This window comes from Bubalus kerabau, chromosome 4, assembly GCF_029407905.1.
Source record: "Bubalus kerabau isolate K-KA32 ecotype Philippines breed swamp buffalo chromosome 4, PCC_UOA_SB_1v2, whole genome shotgun sequence".
NCBI classification, from domain to species: Eukaryota; Metazoa; Chordata; class Mammalia; order Artiodactyla; family Bovidae; genus Bubalus; species Bubalus kerabau.
The window spans coordinates 40729579-40747218 of record NC_073627.1 but is presented as its reverse complement, the minus strand read 5'-3'; the positions used below and the strand labels follow the sequence as shown (position 1 = coordinate 40747218).

Here is a 17640-nt window from a genome sequence, read left to right as displayed (position 1 = left end):
GAGGAGCTCCCCGGCGGGAGAGGAGAGCTCAAAGCTGCAGCGACAGCTCAAAGCCTCGGGAAATACAAAAGGCGGGGGCGGCTGGAACGCGCGGGGGAGCAGGGGCCGCCTCCGCCCGCTCCCTGGGGAGGGACTGGCTCTCTCGGCCCCAGGGACCCGCCCCTACCCTATCCGCCCCGGCCCGAGCTGAGTCGAAACTCGGGCCAGCCTTTCCCGGCTCCCCACCCGCCCGCCCCGCGCCTACTCCGGGTCCGCGGGCGCACTGGGCGGGCGGGGCGCGGCTGGCGAGCCGGCTTGGTCCGGGGGTTCCTGGGGAGGCGGCTGGCGCGGGCTGCGGCCGCCGGGCCGCTGGGGCCTCCGGGCGTTGAGGAAGAGCGCGGGGTCGGGCATGGCCTCGAGGTCGTCCGGGACGCCGGCCGCACGCTCCCAGGCGGCCCAGTCCCGGCCGGGGCCCTTCGCGGCGGCCTCGGCGGCGGGCGGGCGGCGGGCCCGCTGTGCGCGCCGGCGGATCCGGGGCTCGGTGGTGGCGGAGGCGGCGCCGGGCCCCGGGCGAGGAGTCTGCAGTTTCTGGCGCGCCGCATGCAGCTGGCAGGAGAGGTAGGCGGCCGCCTCGGTGTGCTTCTGCAGCTCCGTGCTCAGCACGGTGGCTCGGTGGCTGCGGCGACGCAGCTCCTCCAGGAAGCGGCGCTCCTCGGTGCGCAGGCTGCAGCGCAGCGCCGACACCAGCGCCTCGCGCTGCGCCACCTCCCTCCGTAGCTCCGCGTTGGCCGCTGCTCGCTCCGCCAGCTGCGACTCCAGCGCGCGGCACTTGCTCTCCAGCTCCCGGGACGCCAGCTCTGGACAGGGGAGAGGGAGGGGAGAGTGAGAGTCCTCGCTTGGCCGGACCTGCGCCGCTCACCAATCGTCGGAGCGAAGCCCCGCACCTCCCCGTTTGCAGGTCCCGCAGCACTCGGGCTCACTCCTTCGCCTGCCTTTTTCCTCCTCCTAGCTCTTGCCTCCTGCTTGGCCGAGCCTCTAACTCTTCCGTGCAGCCCTTAAGAGCAACCCCTTCCCAGACCAATTATTCACTCCACGACAATTTGTTGAGCCCTGACTCTGTGCGTCGTGTTGGGGATTGCGGATAGGGTGGTGAATAATTCCTCACGAAGCTCTCAGTAAGCACAGTGGGGATGTACGGTACATAATCACAAAAGAATGTGTAGGTGTGTGTGTGACACCTGCCAACACCACGACTGTCGCAGGAGACTGTGACCTAATCGGAGAAGGCTTCTAAGCAGAGAAATGACGAGGCTAGGATCTGACAGATGAATGGGAATTAAGTAGTGAACAGAGAAGAGAAGGGTGCTTCCCACGGAAGGAAGGGCTTGTGTAAAAGCCCTGGGGCAGGAGAGACACACAGGAACAAGGGGCTTAAAGAGCTGGGAGTGTGAGCGGAAAGGGGAATCAGTGTGCTGTGCTTCCTTCATAAACAGCATTTATTACGCGTTTACGTGTTTGTTGTCTTTGCCCACTGCACTCGGTTTCAAACCTGGATGTACACTGGAACCATCCAGAAAGCTTTATTTATTTTGATCTTTGAAGCTATATCTTGTGAGATTTTAGTTCCCTGACCAGGGATCCAACCTGGGCCCTTGGCAGGGAGAGCACAGAGTCCTAACCACTGTACCACCTGGGAATTCCCTAGAGAGTTTTAAAAAACAGTTTCCTGGGCCCTAACAAATTTGGACCAGCACACTGGTGCTTCTTAAATCTTCCCTGGTGATTCTAATACACCCCTAGGGTTGAGGACTCCTGCCTCCTGCCTCCTGAATCATAAGCTCCATCTCAGCCAGGACCGTATCCTAGGACTGGCACACGTGAGTGGGTATGGGGATATCAGTAGCCGAAAGGTGACCAAGGGAAGGTAAAAGGTGACTCTAAAGGGGATAGGAAAATCCCCAAGTGATTTTCATAGAAACTGAGAACAAAGAAAAATAGTTCTTAGGCCCAATGAGAGACAGAATAAAAACCAGGACACTGGGGACTCTTCCCTGGTGGTCCAGTAGGTAAGACTCTTTCGCTCTTAATACAGGGGGCCTGGGTTCAATCCCTGTTCACAGAACTAGATCCTGCATGCTGCAACTTAAAAAAAAAAAAAGTCTTGCATGCAACTAACACCTGGTGCTGCCAAATAAACAAGTAATATTTATTAAAAAAAAAAAAAAAAAAAAAGCAACAGCCCAAGGCACAGGGGTCCAGATGATCCCAAAAGCCATTTCAGAGGAAGAACAGTAGGTAGAGTAAAAGCTACTACTATGCGTGCGTGCTCAGTCGTGTCCAACTCCTTGCAACCCCGTGGACCGTAGTTGCCAGGCTCCTCTGTCCATGGGATTTTCCAGGCAAGAATACTGGAGTGGGTTGTCATTTCCTTCTCCAGGGGATCTTCCCAACACAAGGATCAAACCTGTGTCTCTTGCATCTCCTGAATTGGCAGGCAGATTCCTTACCGCGAGCCACCTGGGAGGCCCCCAAAGCTACTGCTGTCACACAATTGTTCTTTCCTGATATCTGGAGGCGCGCCTCCCCTTACTCCAAGCGCTAGGCACCAAGAGGTTGCCCACAACTGCCACTTATAATGGGCAGAATTAGTTCAAGTTCATAAGTATTTAGATCTTTACGCATGAACATGCAGGTAATTTGTAGGGCTTCTAACATTCTACTTTAACCTTCTAGCCTTTCCTGTGCCTAACTCTTGGTCATGTAGCTGTTGATCTATAAGGAGCACATCCACATGGCAAAAAGTCCATTCTTAAAACCCTTCTGGCCAAAGAAATACTACTTTTGTGGTTCATTTTAAATCAAGCATTTACCGAGTCCCTCTCCATGTCAGGTAATGTGCTTATACTGGAAGGCAATGGGGAACACCCAGTCCTAGTTTTCAGAGATCATATAACCTGGGGATTAAGATCTGAACAATGCAACCCCTCCCATTTGAAAAAATTAATTGTGGCAAAAAACTAAATAGCTAAGTTTACCATCTTAACCATTTTTAACTGTGTGTTAAAAATGGTTAAGGATGTGTCTGCTTGGTCGGTCAGTCATGTCTGAATTCTTTGGGACCCCATGGACTGTAGCCTGTCAGGCTACTCTGTCCATGGGATTTTTCAGGCAAGAATACTGGGGTGGGTTGCCATTTCTTTTTCCATTTTTAGCTCTAAAGTACTATTAATATACTCACATTGTCGTGCAACAGATCTCTAGAGTTTTTTCTTCTTGCAAAACTGAAACTCTACACTCACTGAATGCTATCTCCCCACACCGCTCCCCATTTTATGGATGAAGGGATAATCTATAAACAAACACCTTAGTGGAACTGCTACACTTGCAAGAAGTCCTGTTTCTGTAAAATGAAGAATTTGCTAATGTGCACTTGTCTCTTTTCTCCTCCTCTGGACTAAGTTCCTTGAAGTCAAAGACCTCCTATTGCCATCATGTTGAATCTTGACATTCAGCATCTTGGCGAGTGTGAACACTGACCATGAGAATCACTTGCACAAGGATGGGAAGACTGGGGAGGTGGGTCACAAAGGAATGAAGTCAGGCACATGGACTTCCTGGAAACCATCTCCTTCCTGCTTTCATTTTCCCAGTTTGGATGGAGACGGGGATGCCAGGCATGTGCAGTGGTGCCAGTTGCTCACTGCACAAGGTCACCCGGCTGAGTGGGCATGTGAGGCTATCCCCAAGTCTCGACTGGGCACGGAGAAGGCTTGGGTCCTAAGTGGTGGGGAAATGGTGACCAGTTGTTCTCTTACCTTGCTGGTGTGATTGGGCCTCTCTCATCTCCAGGTCATGGGTCAGTTCTGGGGGCGAAGATAAGAAAAGGCAGTTGTGTGTATGTTAGAAACAGAGAGAGAGTATGTGTGTGAGACTAAGACTCACAACCCAGTAAAACTGGCAATAAGGATGCTCAGAAACCATCTAAACCACCCCCTATACCTATTTTAACGCAGCCCAGAGGGAAAGAGATGAAAGAGAGGCGTCAGAGGCACAACCGGAACCTGATTTGCCTGATTCTAAGTCCAGAGATCTTTCCAATATAAGTTCTGTGTCCTGAATTTGTGGATTAGTTCAACCCTTGTGGGACGGAGGCTTGCTTTTGGGGCTGGTGGTGGGGGGAGTATTTGCCCCTTTCCAGAGGTGGTGTACAAACATTTAACATGCCAAACAATCAGAGCCAGTCTGGAGGACCCCTGCTGTCCAGGGCACAGACCTTTCAGTGTCTATTGGTGGGTCCGGGTAGGGTCCGACTTGGCATAGTTGGTAAAGAATCTTCCTGCAACGCAGGAAGACTTTAGTTCGATCCCTGGGTCAGGACGATCCCCTGGAGAAGGAAATAGCAACCTACTCCAGTATTCTTGCCTGGGAAATCCCATGGACAGAGGAATCTGGCGGGCTACAGTCCACTGGGTTGCAAAGAGTCAGACCCACCAATTCAAACAAAACAAACAGACATTTCTCACCTCCCACTATGGTGGTGGTTTAGTTAGTCTGGGAAGGCTGGAGTTAGTCCTGGGTGGGCTGCCTGGGGACACTAAAAGGGGATTCAGGGTGGTGGCTATTTACCAAAAGGACATGTGTGTTTCACTGGTTTCACAGCCAGTATTGCTGTGCCTAGGGTCTTTTCTAAACACAAGCCCTGCCCTTTCTAAGCCCCGGTTTTGCCACGTTCCATGGAGGAGGGAGAGGAGCTTCAAGGACAGAGCCACCTAGTGAAGCAAAGCCTGAGTGGCTCTCAGCCTGGTGCTGAGGGCACACGGGTGGGGCGGGGGAGGGGGGTGAGGAGCAGCCAAGGGGCCCCCCACGGGCATTAGCGCAGGAGCAGTCTCCTCCTCCGCCTGTCCCCAGTTCCCATCCCTTTGAGCCCAGCATGCCCCGCCCCTCAGCCAGCTGAGTCTGATTGTTTTTCCAGCCCACTCCCCACTCCACTGCATCCCAACTCCACCAGGGCTCAAGGGCTGGGAGAGGAGCAGGAGGGAGCCCAGGAGGGGCAGCTGCCTGTGACGGAGGGCACCTCTCGGGCACACCTGCATGTACCTGCAGGGACACAGTCTGTGCCCAAAGGGAGAAGGTGTGAAGGCGGGGGTGGGGGGAAGTAGCGGATCCCCGGGTCCACTGTCTGGCAGTACCAACAGAGAGAGACTCACCTTGTGGGCCCTCCGCCTGCCCCTCCTCGCTGCCCTCACCAGGCTCTTCTAGATACCAGGGGCATTACCGGAGGTGCCTTCCCTGGGGAGGCCAACTGTTTCCAGGAGACAGAGAGCCTGGAGTGCCTGGGCCTTTTGCTGTGACCAGAGCCTGAACCTCCCCCAGGGCTTCCTGGGGCCAACCTGGCCCCTCCTCCAAGGCCCTGGGATGTAAACCCAGGGGGGCCCTGGACTAGGTTTGGAGAGTAGCCCAAGGGACTCTGGCTCTGTCACTAACTGCCTGTGGGCTTGTTTCTCCTTAGCCTTTAACCACCAGAGTTGGGGGAGGGGAGACAGAATCGTAGCTGGGCTCCACTCCCTCATCCATCAAATCTCCCTGCTCCCCTTCCAGCCAGAGTCCCGGTGGTTTAGATGAGTATGCATGAGGGCACCGGCTTTGCAGGCGGCGCTAGTGGTAAAGAACTCGCCTGCTAATGTAGGTGATGCAAGAGACGCGGGTTCAATCCCTAGGTCTGGAAGATCCCTGGAGGAGGACTGGCAACCCACTCCAGTATTCTTGCCTGGAGAATCCCATGGACAGAGGACCCTGGTGGGCTATAGTCCATTAGGTCACAAAGAGTCGGACACCACTGAAGCGACTTAGCAGGCATGCACACTGTGAGGTCAGACACACTGTGGGACCTCGGCCAGTGACAACACCTCTCTGTGCCTCAGTCTTCTCACCTATGAAAGTGTTCGTTGCTCAGTGGTGTCTGACTCTTTGCGACCCCATGGACTGTAGCCCGCCAGGCTCCTTTGTCCATGGGATTCTCCAGGCAAGAATACTGGAGTGGGTTGCCATTTCCTTCTCCAGGGGATCTTCCTGACCCAGGGATCGAAACTGGGTCTCTGGCGTTGCGGGCAGATTCTTTACTAAGAGAAAAGAAATACAGGGCTCAGTCTAGCTGAGTCAGCTCTTATCATCCAAGCTACCTTCCCAACCAGAACACACCCACCTACCTCTCAAGCCCCTTTAATTTAGAATTATCACCCCTTCTTGGGCAGGTTCTTCCCTAAGCCCTGCCATCCTGGTTCCTATACCAGCCCCTTCTCACTCTTATCCTTTTGCACTCTCTGGATCCCTCTTTAATCTCTTTTTAAAAACATCTCCTTTGTCCTCTCTCCTCTCCCCCTCTCTCCTCCACCCCTTGGAGGAAGGGCCTTATTCAGTCATTTCAGCCCCATGAGTGGCTGCTCCAGGCCAGCCCAGAGTTATTTTTATCTCCTTAATCAATAACCAAAAGGCTGCAGGCCCATACTTGTCTGAGAAGGAGGGTGGGGGCTGAGAGCACTCTGTTCCTGCCTGTTACACTTTCTTACAGAGGATGAGATGGTTGAATGGCATCACTGATGCAATGGACATGAACTTGGGCAAATTCCAGGAGATAGTGAGGGACAGGGAAGCCTGGCATGTTGCTATCCATGGGGTTGTGAAGAGTTGGCTATGACTTGGTGACTGAACAACCGCAAACCTATTTTCTTGGGATCCTGGCCTGCATCCTGAGTGGAAGGACCCAGGTCTTCAGAATTTTATGAAGCAAAAAGAAATTAGAGAAATAGCTACAGGGTCTTAGGGTTCACTCATGTCAATATCCCTTTAATGTCATTACTACAGTAAAAAAGTGGCATCAGGCAGGAGTGAGACGCTGTAGGGCATCCATGCCCCCAAGGGCTGGCCTCTGCTGCCTATCAGGCTTTGGGGGAGATGACAAGAAGTCTGGTCTTGGCAGGTGGGAACTGAACCCATATATGGAGCTAGAGGGGACTGTGGTAGCTGAAAGTCAGGACTGGTGGCTTCTTGTGCCATAGAGTGAGAAGCCAGCCGGGTCACTAAAACCCTTTGAGCCTCAGTTTCTTTCTGGGGAATGGGGAGACTCCCATGAGTAAGGGAGGGAAGGGAAGTGGAAATCTGAGTATGCTGGGGAGAAGATGAGAGGAAAGCAGCAGAGGGGACTTCCCTGGTGGTCCAGTGGTTAAGACTCGGGTTTTCCACTGCAGGGGGCGAGGGTTCAATCCCTGGTCAGAGAACTAAGATCCCATAAGCTGCGTGGTGTGTCCAGAAAAAAAAGCCACAGACGCTTCATGACTGGGCATGTGGAGCCCTAGGTTCTAATCCTGACTCTGATACATTGTGATGCTCATTCTCTGTCTCTGGGCCTCAGTTTACATATTTGTACAATGTTGAGATTGTGCTGTTCCAGCTGAGACACTGAATCACTGGCTCTAAGGTCTGCACTTGAAGATGCAGGGTGAGCATTTGGGCCAGAGCCAAGCCTCTGAGACGGCCACGCAGCTGAGACTTGAGGTCCAAGAGTAGAGGTCAGGCATGAGGTTTACATCATCCCTGTTGCCTCCCTCTGTCCTGCTTACAAATCTGATTGATTGCCAGATCCCTCTGCGTCCCACTGGTCTTCCCCTTTCCATCCCCCTTTATCTCTCCCCTGGACCTGTCACTAGTCCCCCTGCCTCCCTCTCCCACCAATTCATCTGCCATACAACCGGCTGGATTGAGTTTCTTAATGTAGCGTGAGGTTGCTCAAGAACCTTCAGTGGCTCCCTACTACCCAGGAGGACAGGCCAAACTTCTTAGCCATCCTGATATTGGTCAAGGTCTTCCATGTTCTGGCTCCAGCCATATTTCCCATCAGCTTTAAGTAGTCAAATAGAACTTTTCATGAACTTTTGATTTCCTACCTTCTGGATGTTGCCGTGCTGTTCCTTTGCAAAGTTTTCTCCATTCTCATTGCCCCATAATATCTCAGCATGTCTAAATCTTACTCAGCCCTCAGGGAGAGGAAGTGCTTACTCCTCGGGACAGTGTGGGATACTTGGCCTCCTCATCACTTATGCCTCAAGCTGAGCATAGACCTGCCTATGAACTGTCAGCTCTCTTTATTTTTTGTGTATCTCTTTTAATAAATTTATTTACTGATCATGACACACAACATGTGGGATCTTAGTTCCCCGACTAGGGATCGAACCCGAAGCCCTTGTGATGGAAGCATGAAATCTTAACCACTGAACCACCAGGGAAGTCCAAGACTGAGGGCTTTTTAGGGCTGGGAGGTGCTTGAACATTCCATGTGTCTCACTTCCCCAAGACTCAGTTTCTTCACCAAGAGAAAGGGGTGATGAACACCTGCCTGGCTTAGGGAGGCTGAGGGTGGACACCCCATCAGAGACAGTGCTGCTGCTGACAGTCGCCCCCCAGCATCCCTCCAGGCCTCACCTGAGCAGCGTTTCTGCAGCCTCAGGATCTCCAGGTGCAGGTCTCGCAGCAGGGCCATCTGCTCTTTTTTCAGGAAGCTGATGTGGCGTTGCACGCTCTGGATCTGATGCTCCAGGGACACGGTATCCATGGCAACCCAGGCCTGGGCCCCACCTGGGGAGGATAACAAGGTGAACCCACATTTTCCGGGCCCATCCACCCTGTCCACCTTCAGATCCTTTCAGTGATCTTCAATCTGGGGTCCTGCTGTACCAGGTAGATGATTCTGGCCCTGAAGTCATGTCCCCTGTATTTACCCACTGAAACATCTGAAGCAAGTGGGCGTGTTGGCAGGAAGTATCATTATTCCCATTCAACAGATGAAGAACCAGGGGCTCAGAGGGAACGACTTTAGTTCCTTGCCCCCATGAAACTTTAGCCTCTTCTATATCTCAGCAAGGAAAAGGAACAGAGCAGCAAAGTCAGTAAAGAGAAACAGAGATTTGGGTTCTAGTCTGCTTCTTAACCAGCTGTGTGACTTTGGGCAAGCCCTCCCCTTCTCTAGGCTCTTGGTTTTCTCTCGGGTAAAATTAGGGGATTGTAGAGAGGGTGATTCCTGAACCCTCTCCAGCTCTGCCCTTGATGGTTGTTCAAGGGCAACCATCAGTTGGCAGGACTGATGGTTAGAGGGCTTACCAGGTGACTCAGTGGTAAAGAACCCATCTACTAATGAACGAGATGCGGGTTCAATCCCTGGGTCAGGACAATCCCCTGGAGCAGGAAACAGCAACCCACTCTAGTATCTTGCCTGGAAAATCCCATGGACAGAGGAGCCTGGTGGGCTACAGTCCATGGGGTTGCAAAGAGTTGGACACGACTGAGCGACTGAGTACGCACTTGGTGGTTACAGCACAACCCTCCTCCAATTCAATTCCATTTCTTTGACTTAACCTCAACCCAGGGCTCTGGGCTCTTCTAGGTCACAGAGGAGGAAGGTCTGATGAATGTTTCACTAGCACTAATTCTGTGGGCTGAAGGCAGGTAGTAGAAGCACTTTTCCCAAGGGGAGTGGGGGACGGTGATAGGAGACCCAAGGAGTAGATCCATGGTGGAAGCTCTGACACTGACGGGAGGAAGACTTACATCCCCGAATCCTAATGATGGCCTGGCTCTTCAGCGCTCCCTCTTCTGACCCTGCCCCATTTCCCCATGAGTCTCTTCTGGGATGATCAGCGTCTTGGGAAAGCATAGGCAGAGGGCAAAAACAGGAGGCAGAGGGCAGCGGAAGCCCAGACCTCTGACGTCCAGGTCTCAGAGCTCATGCCTCCTCTGCCAGGGACTCCCAAAGCTTGTGGCGGCCTTTCCTCCACTTGCCCTAGGAATGCCTGGCCAGGGGAGAAGAAAACCAGCTGATGGATTGTTCTGTTCAGCAGTGGTCCCTTCATACAGAATTGCTGGTAAGCCTCTGCAAATCCAGCTTGTCCTTGGTAGAAGCACAGCCAGGAGGACGGAGAATGAGAACCTCACATTCACAGGTTCCTCTCTTGGGGCCCCCTGTCCTTGGACCTCCAAGGCTTTCCCAATCCAACCAAGTAAGCTTTCATGAAAGCTGGGTGGGGGTGTTCTTTGGTCTGTGGGAATCACTGGGTACATTTACTGTCTGCTCTGCTATGTTTAGGGAGCATCATGCACATGAATTTACTTCTGCCAACTGCTCTTCAGTAGGTACCACCACCTCCGTTTCACAAAGACGCAGACTCAGAATGGAAGCGACTTGCACCAGTTCACACGGCCAGTGAGCGACAGCAGATTCAGTTCTCCAACTAAGTCTTTTGAATCCAAAGCAGTTTCCCAGTATTTACACCGAAAACAGTCCTGGGTTTGAATCCTAGATCTTTCGGTTCCCTGCTGTGTATCTTTGGCCAAGAAAGTTAACCTCTCTGAACCTTGCTTTCCCTTTCTATAAGACGAGGCTACTCATAGTAACAGTCCTGGAATGATTGTGAGGGTTAAATGAAAATAGAAATTATAGAGCATGTAGCAGAGGACCTGGCTCAATCAACGCTTCATCCCTTTTCCTCTCTGTCTAATGTGTGAGGAGGTTAATCCCTGCCCACATTTGCCATTTGCTCATCATGCATTCATTCAATGATCTAATATTACCAACCACTGTGCTGGGTACAGGGACACAGTGATGAACAAAGCAATATTCCTGCTTTCTATTCTCATGGAGCTCACAGGGTGAAGAGGAGAGAATCAAACAAATAAATAGGTGCATTCAACAAACAAATAATAAGGACTTCCCTGGTAGTCCAGTGGTTAAGAATCTGCCTTGCAATGGCAAGGATGCAGCTTTGATCCCTGGTCGGGGAACTTAAGATCCCACATGCCAAGGACCAACTAAGCCCACAGAATCTGTGCACTGCAATGAAAGATCCCGTATGATGCACTGAAGTTCCTGCCTGCCACAACTAAGACCCAATGCAGCCAAATAAATAAATATTAAGCAAACAATACAAATAAATTAAAAACGAGAACCTATAAGAGCCATGAAAGAAATCTGCAGAGTAGTGTGTAAGAATATAAAGTGGGACCTAGTTTAAATTAGGAGTCAGGGAAGGTCTCCTTGTAGAAATGATTTTAGGCTGAGACTTTGTGGCAAGAAGGATTCCAAGATGGTCCCCAAGATTCCCAGCCCCTGGAATACACAATCTCCTATCTTATCCCCACTCCTTGGGTGTGGGTGGGATTGTGACTATGACGGGTTTCACTCCTGTGATTAGGTTATATGGCAAAGGTGAAGGATTTTACAGATGTAATTTTACAGAGATCTCCAATCAGTTGACTTTGAGTTTAAAAAAAATCAGATTATTCTGGGTGAGGCAGGTTCAAAGGGCTCTTGCTGTAGGAAGAGATCTGAAGCCTGAGAGATATTTGGCTGCTGGCCTAGAAGCAGGAAAGGATTCCCAGGTGGCTCAGAGGTAAAGATTCCTGCTGCCAATGCAGGAGATGCAAGAGACACAGGTTCAATCCCTGGGTGGGGAAGATCTGGAGTAGGAAGTGGCAACCCACTCCAGTATGCTTGCCTGAAAAAGTCCATGGACAGCAGAGTCCATGGGGTCACAAACAGTCGGACACAACTGAGTGACTGAGCAGGCATGCACACTAGAAGGGAAAAACTGCCCAGCTGTGAGAGAGCCTGTGGAGGAAGCCACAGCAGGACCTGAGGGAGGCTTCTAGTTGCTGAGGATGGTCCCTGATTGACAGTTAGCAAGAAAACGGAGACTCCAGTCCTACAGCTACAAAGAAGCAAATTCTGCCAACAACCAATGGGATCTTGGAAGCAGATCTTTTGCTAGATGAGTCTTCAGAGAAGGATGCAGGCCCACCTTGCTTTCAGGCTTGGGAGACCCCGAGTGTGACCCAAGTAGAATGTTCCAGACTTCCCATCATTGGAAACTGTGAGATAATAAATTGATGCAGCAATAGAACACTAATACAGACTTGAAGGAGGAGGAGGAGTTAGAAAGGTAAAGGGAAAGAGCATCTCAAACAGGGAACAGCATCTGTGAAGCCCAGAGGTAGAATAATCATGATAGCTTACATTTATTGAGTGCCTATTATATGCCAAGCTTTTTTTTTTTTTTTAAGTTGATTTATTTATTTGGCTGTGCTTGGTCAGTTGTGGCATGCGGGATCTTTAGTCGAGGCATGAAAACTCAGTTGCAACATGTGGGATCTAGTTCCTTGACCAGGGATTGAACCCAGTTCCCCTGCATTGGGAATAAGGAGTCTTAGCCACTGGACCACACTGGAGAAGTCCCCAAGCTTTGTGTTTAAGTGTTTTATGTGGTCTTAAGCAATGGAGACATGGCCACTGGTGGTGAAATTTGAAGTGTAAAGTATTAGGGGAGAGTCGCAGGAAGTGAGGTTTCGCAAGTGAAAGATCTCCCAAGGACTTGTAAACTATGTTAAGAGTTGTGGATTAATGCTAAATGAATTGGGAATTTATTAAAGGACTTTAAGCAAGAAATGAACATGATATGATTTGTGTTTTTAAAAGATCATTGGGGTGGATGAAACTGGAGCCTATTATACAGAGTGAAGTAAGCCAGAAAGAAAAACACCAATACAGTATACTAACGCATATATATGGAATTTAGAAAGATGGTAACAATAACCCTGTGTACGAGACAGCAAAAGAGACACTGATGTATAGAACAGTCTTATGGACTCTGTGGGAGAGGGAGAGGGTGGGAAGATTTGGGAGAATGGCATTGAAACATGTAAAATATCATGTATGAAATGAGTTGCCAGTCCAGGTTCGATGCACGATACTGGATGCTTGAGGCTGGTGCACTGGGACGACCCAGAGGGATGGAATGGGGAGGGAGGAGGGAGGAGGGTTCAGGATGGGGAACACATGTATACCTGTGGCGGATTCATTTTGATATTTGGCAAAACTAATACAGTTATGTAAAGTCTAAAAATAAAATAAAATTAAAAAAAAAAAAAAAAAAAGATCATTGGAGGGCAGATTAGAGGGGGCAGAACGAACAGACTCCAGGTCAGCTGGGAAATGGAGCTTTTGCCAAGGTGAGAGATGATGCAGGCCTGGACCTGATGATGGAGGCAGAGGTGGAGAGAAGGTCCAGGTGTATTCTGGGGGTAGAACTGGCAGGAAGAGGGAATAGGCTGGATTAGATCATGCTCATGGGGAAAGGGACGTCGTCTAGGATGTCTCCCAGCTTTCCAGTCTGGGAAACTCAAGTATGAAGGCACATTTACTGGATCTTTCCTCATTTCTTCATCTTTCCCACTGGACCTCTTCTATAATCACTCCCTCCATGATCTCATTCAATCCCATGGCTGTAAATGCTATTGGATTGGCCAAAAAGGTTGTTCAGATTTTTCCATAACAAAAATCCAAATGAACTGAGTGAAAAAAAAAGAATGAAAAAATCCGAATGAAATATTATGGCCAACCCAATATTTATATGCTGACCCCTAAATTAAATCTCTTAACACCACCACTTAGGTGTCTAATAGGTCCCTCAGACTTAACTCTCAACACTCTCAAGACCATTCCTCAAGTCTCAATACTGAGCTCTTAGGATTCCTCCTCCAAGTCTGCTCTGACCAGGTGATTGCCATCTTGATAGAGGGAACTCAGTTGGTCAGGCCAAAAACCTTGGAGTCATCTTTGATTCCTTTCTTATATTTTACAGCCAACTTGTTTGCAAATCCTGTTATCTCTACCTTCAAAAAAAAAAAAAAAAAAAGCCTAAGGACTTCCCTTGTGGTCCAGTGGCTAAGCCTCCAAGCTCAATGCAGGGGGTCCAGGTTCGATCCCTGATCAGGGAACTAGATCCCATATGCCCCAGCCAAAAGTTTGCAAGCTGCAACTAAGACCTGGGGCAGTCAAATCAATAAATATACATTTATTGCTGTTTGAGGCTTCCCAGGTGGCTCAGTGGGTAAATAATCCGCCTGCAATGCAAGAGACACAAGAGATGCGGGTTCAATCCCTGGGTTGAGAAAATTCCCTGGAGAAGGGCATGGCAATCCACTCTAGTATTCTTGCCTAGAGAATCCCATGAACAGAGGAGCCTGGTAGGCTACAGTCCATGGGGTCACAAAGAGTTGGACATGATTGAAGCGACTGGGCACTGTTGTTCAGTCCCTAAGTTGTATCCGACTCTTTGTGACCCCATGGACTACAGCATGTCAGGCTCCCCTGTCCTTCACTATTTCCTGAAGTTTGCTCAGATTCATGTCCATTGAGTGGGTGATGCTATCTAACCATCTCATCCTTTGCTGCCCTCTTCTCCTTTTGCCTTCAGTCTTTCCCAGCATCAAAGTCTTTTCCATACATACACACGTATGGGCTTCCCTGGTGGCTCAGATGGTAAAGAATCACCTGCAATGCAGGAAACCCAGGTTTGATCCCCGAGTCAGGAAGATCCCCTGGAGAAGGGAATTGACAACCCACTCAAGTACTCTTGCCTAGAGAATTCCACGGACAGAGGAGTCTGGTGGGCTACAGTCCATGGGGCCACCGAGAGTTGGACATGACTGAGTGACTAACACACACACACACTCCATACATACAAATAAATACCTATCAGATCAGATCAGATCAGTTGCTCAGTCGTGTCCGACTCTTTGCGACCCCATGAATCGCAGCACGCCAGGCCTCCCTGTCCATCACCAACTCCCGGAGTTCACTCAGACTCACGTCCATCGAGTCAGGGATGCCATCCAGCCATCTCATCCTCTGTCATCCCCTTCTCCTCCTGCCCCCAATCCTTCCCAGCATCAGAGTCTTTTCCAATGAGTCAACTCTGTATCCATCCCTGCCATCCCTCTGGTGAAAGCTGCAGTCATGTCTGACTCTTTGTGACCCCATGGACTATACAGTCCATGTAACTGTCCAGGCCAGAGCTGTTCCCTCCTCCAGGGGATCTTCCCAACCTAGGGATCAAACCCAGGTCTCCTGCGCTGCAGGCAGATTCTCTACCAGCTGAGGCACCAGGGAAGCCCGAGAATACTGGAGTGCGTAGCCTATCCCTTCTCCAGGGGATCTTCCTGACCCAGGAATTGCACCAGGGTCTCCTGCATTGCAGGCGGATTCTTTACCAGCTGAGCTACCAGAGAATCCCACCATCCCTCGGGTATACCCCTGCAAAGGCCTCCTTCAGCGAATCTGATGACATCTCTCTGCCCTCAACCAAAACCCTCCCATCTCACTTAAAACCAAACCCAAAGTTCTTCTGAAACCCAGTCGCCTCTGGCTCCGTTTGCCCTCATCTGTTCAGTTGCTGGCTCTACCCCAGTCACTTTAGCTTCCTTCCTTTTTATCCAACTTGCCCACCACACTCTAGCCTCAGGGACTTTGTCAGTGCTGTCCCCTCTTCCAGAAAGGTGCTTCTCCAGGATATCCGCAGGGCACATTCCTTCCTTGCATTCAGGACTCTAGGTCAGGGCCCTTTTCCGATTTGTTGTTGTTTAGTTATTCAGTTATGTTGGACTCTTTGTGACCCATGGGCTGTAGTCCACCAGGCTCCTCTGTCCATGGGATTTCCCAGGCAAGAAAACTGGAATGGGTTGCTATTTCCTTCTCCAGAAGATCTTCCCAACCCAGGGATTGAACTCTGGTCTCCTGCATTGGCTGGTGGATTCTTTACTGCTGAACCACATCTCTGATTACCTGATTTAAAACAGAACTGTTGCTCCCTGGTGGTCTAGTGTTTAGGATTCGGCGCTCTCACCACCGCGGCCCGGGTTCGTTTCTGGTCAGGGAAGCCTTGGGCTTCCCTGGTAGCTCAGAGGTTAAAGCGTCTGCCTGCAATGTGGGAGACCTAGGTTTGATCCCTGGGTTGGGAAGATCCCCTGGAGAAGGAAATGGCAACCCACTCCAGTATTCTTGCCTGGAGAATCCCATGGACGGAGGAGCCTGGTGGGCTACAGTCCACGGGGTCGCAAAGAGTCAGACACGACTGAGCGACTTCACTTTCCTTTGTGGTTCAGTGGTTAAGACTCTGAGCTTCCACTGCAGTGGGTGTGGGTTCGATTGTTGATTAGGGAACTAGGATCTCCCATAGGGAGTGGCACAGTCAAAAAAAAAAAAAAAAAAGGAAAATAAAATGATATAGCATTTATATATATAATAGAACCATTGGGAATTCCCTGGCGGTCCAGTGGTTAGGACTCCACACTTGCACTGCTAGGGTCCAAGTTTGAGCCCTGATGGGGGAACTAAGATCCCATAAGCTGTGTGTTGCGGCCTAAACAAACAAGCAAACAGAATCCGCTGTCATTCTCCATTCCCTATTTTTTTTTTCTCATGAACTTACCATCACATGAATATATCACATTTTTGCTTATTATCTGTTTCCCCGGCCAGATTGTTGGTAATATAAGATGAAGGACTGTTTTGTTTCTTCCTGTTCCCTAATACCTGGCATAGACTCTGGCAAATAGGAGCTACGGAGAAGGCAATGGCACCCCACTCCAGTACTCCTGCCTGGAAAATCCCATGGACGGAGGAGCCTGGTAGGCTTCAGTCCATGGGCCCGCTGAGGGTCAGACACGACTGAGCGACTTCCCTTTCACTTTTCACTTTCATGCATTGGAGAAGGAAATGGCAACCCACTCCAGTGTTCTTGCCTGGAGAATCCCAGGGACGGGGGAGCCTGGTGGGCTGCCGTCTATGGGGTCGCACAGAGTCGGACACGACTGAAGTGACTTAGCAGTAGTAGCAGTAGCGGTAAGTATACATAGAATCCATGAGTGAGTGAATCTGTGGAGCTGGGACAGACTGATAGAGAAGCAGATTTACAGAAAAGGTAGGTTCCAGCCCGAGACATGTTAGATTTGACATGCTCAGGAGACCTCAAACAAGGAGAAATAGATGTCAAGCAGACAGTCAGTAATCTGGTGCATAAATGGTGAGAAACGGGTGAACTATGTCTGTGCTATTGTATATCTATGTTGTGATGTGTGTGCCTCTGTGTCTGTACATATACCTGAACCTGCGTGCATGCCTCTAGGAGTGCACGTATGTGTGCATATGTGTGTGTGTGTTTTTGGGGGGGTTCCTGCTTTTCTTGCATCTGTCTCTCTACTGTCATGCACCTGGAAGATGAAGGTGTGGGGACCTATGCTTAGGATGAAGAGAGAAAAATGTCTGTTCCCTGCTGCTGAAATGCAAATATTTCTGGAGGGTAAAGCCCTCTCCACACAGCCTTGGAGAGCAGACCCTGGCCACGGTGAGAGACTGAACCAGCCAGCTGTTTCTGCACCTTCCCAGAAGGACCTGAATGTTTGCTTCCAACCAGGCAGGCTGTTCTTCTCAGGGCAGATATTTGGGTCACAAACGATCTTGGCAAATATTCTTTCTTAGACATGATTGTTTAGTTTGTTTGGGGGAGGGTGGAGGATAGGGTGAGGAAGGAGGAACCAGGGACAACACAGATTGCTGTGTTGCTGGGGAATCACAGGCGCTTCAGAAGGCCCAAGCCAGGAAAATGTCAGATTTTTGCAAAGATACGCAGTGCTGGAAGCTCCAGGTTTCAGAAGATGCTCTTGCCTGAGGACTTGGTCCAGGCCAGTGGTGGCAGATGATGGGTTAGAGTTCTCAGTGCCATCTTCTCCCCACACCCAGCCTGAGATGCTCAAACTCCCAGATTAAAGTGCTTGGTGAGA

The 17640-nt window shown here is 50.4% G+C and overlaps 1 protein-coding gene across 1 annotated transcript; it reads right to left on the bottom strand.

Annotated features, from left to right (window-relative positions):
- Window positions 1–240: 240 nt before the first annotated feature.
- On the bottom strand, window positions 241–8599 carry CCDC92B (coiled-coil domain containing 92B). The gene is made up of 3 exons (XM_055580100.1): window positions 8455–8599; window positions 3795–3842; window positions 241–836 (listed from the first exon to the last, which is right to left on the bottom strand). Exons 1-3 carry the CDS (start codon window positions 8582–8584, stop codon window positions 241–243), a joined length of 774 nt encoding a protein of 257 aa, XP_055436075.1. The 5' UTR covers window positions 8585–8599.
- Between the last annotated feature and the right edge of the window lie 9041 nt (window positions 8600–17640).

Coding starts and splice junctions, on each gene's coding strand:
- CCDC92B (XM_055580100.1), bottom strand. CDS start 8,584: ATGGATACCGTGTCCCTGGAGCATCAGATCCAGAGCGTGCAACGCCAC. Junction 3,843..8,454: donor GCTGCAGAAACGCTGCTCAG/GTGAGGCCTGGA, acceptor CTTCGCCCCCAG/AACTGACCCATGACCTGGAG. Junction 837..3,794: donor GGCCCAATCACACCAGCAAG/GTAAGAGAACAA, acceptor TCCCCTGTCCAG/AGCTGGCGTCCCGGGAGCTG.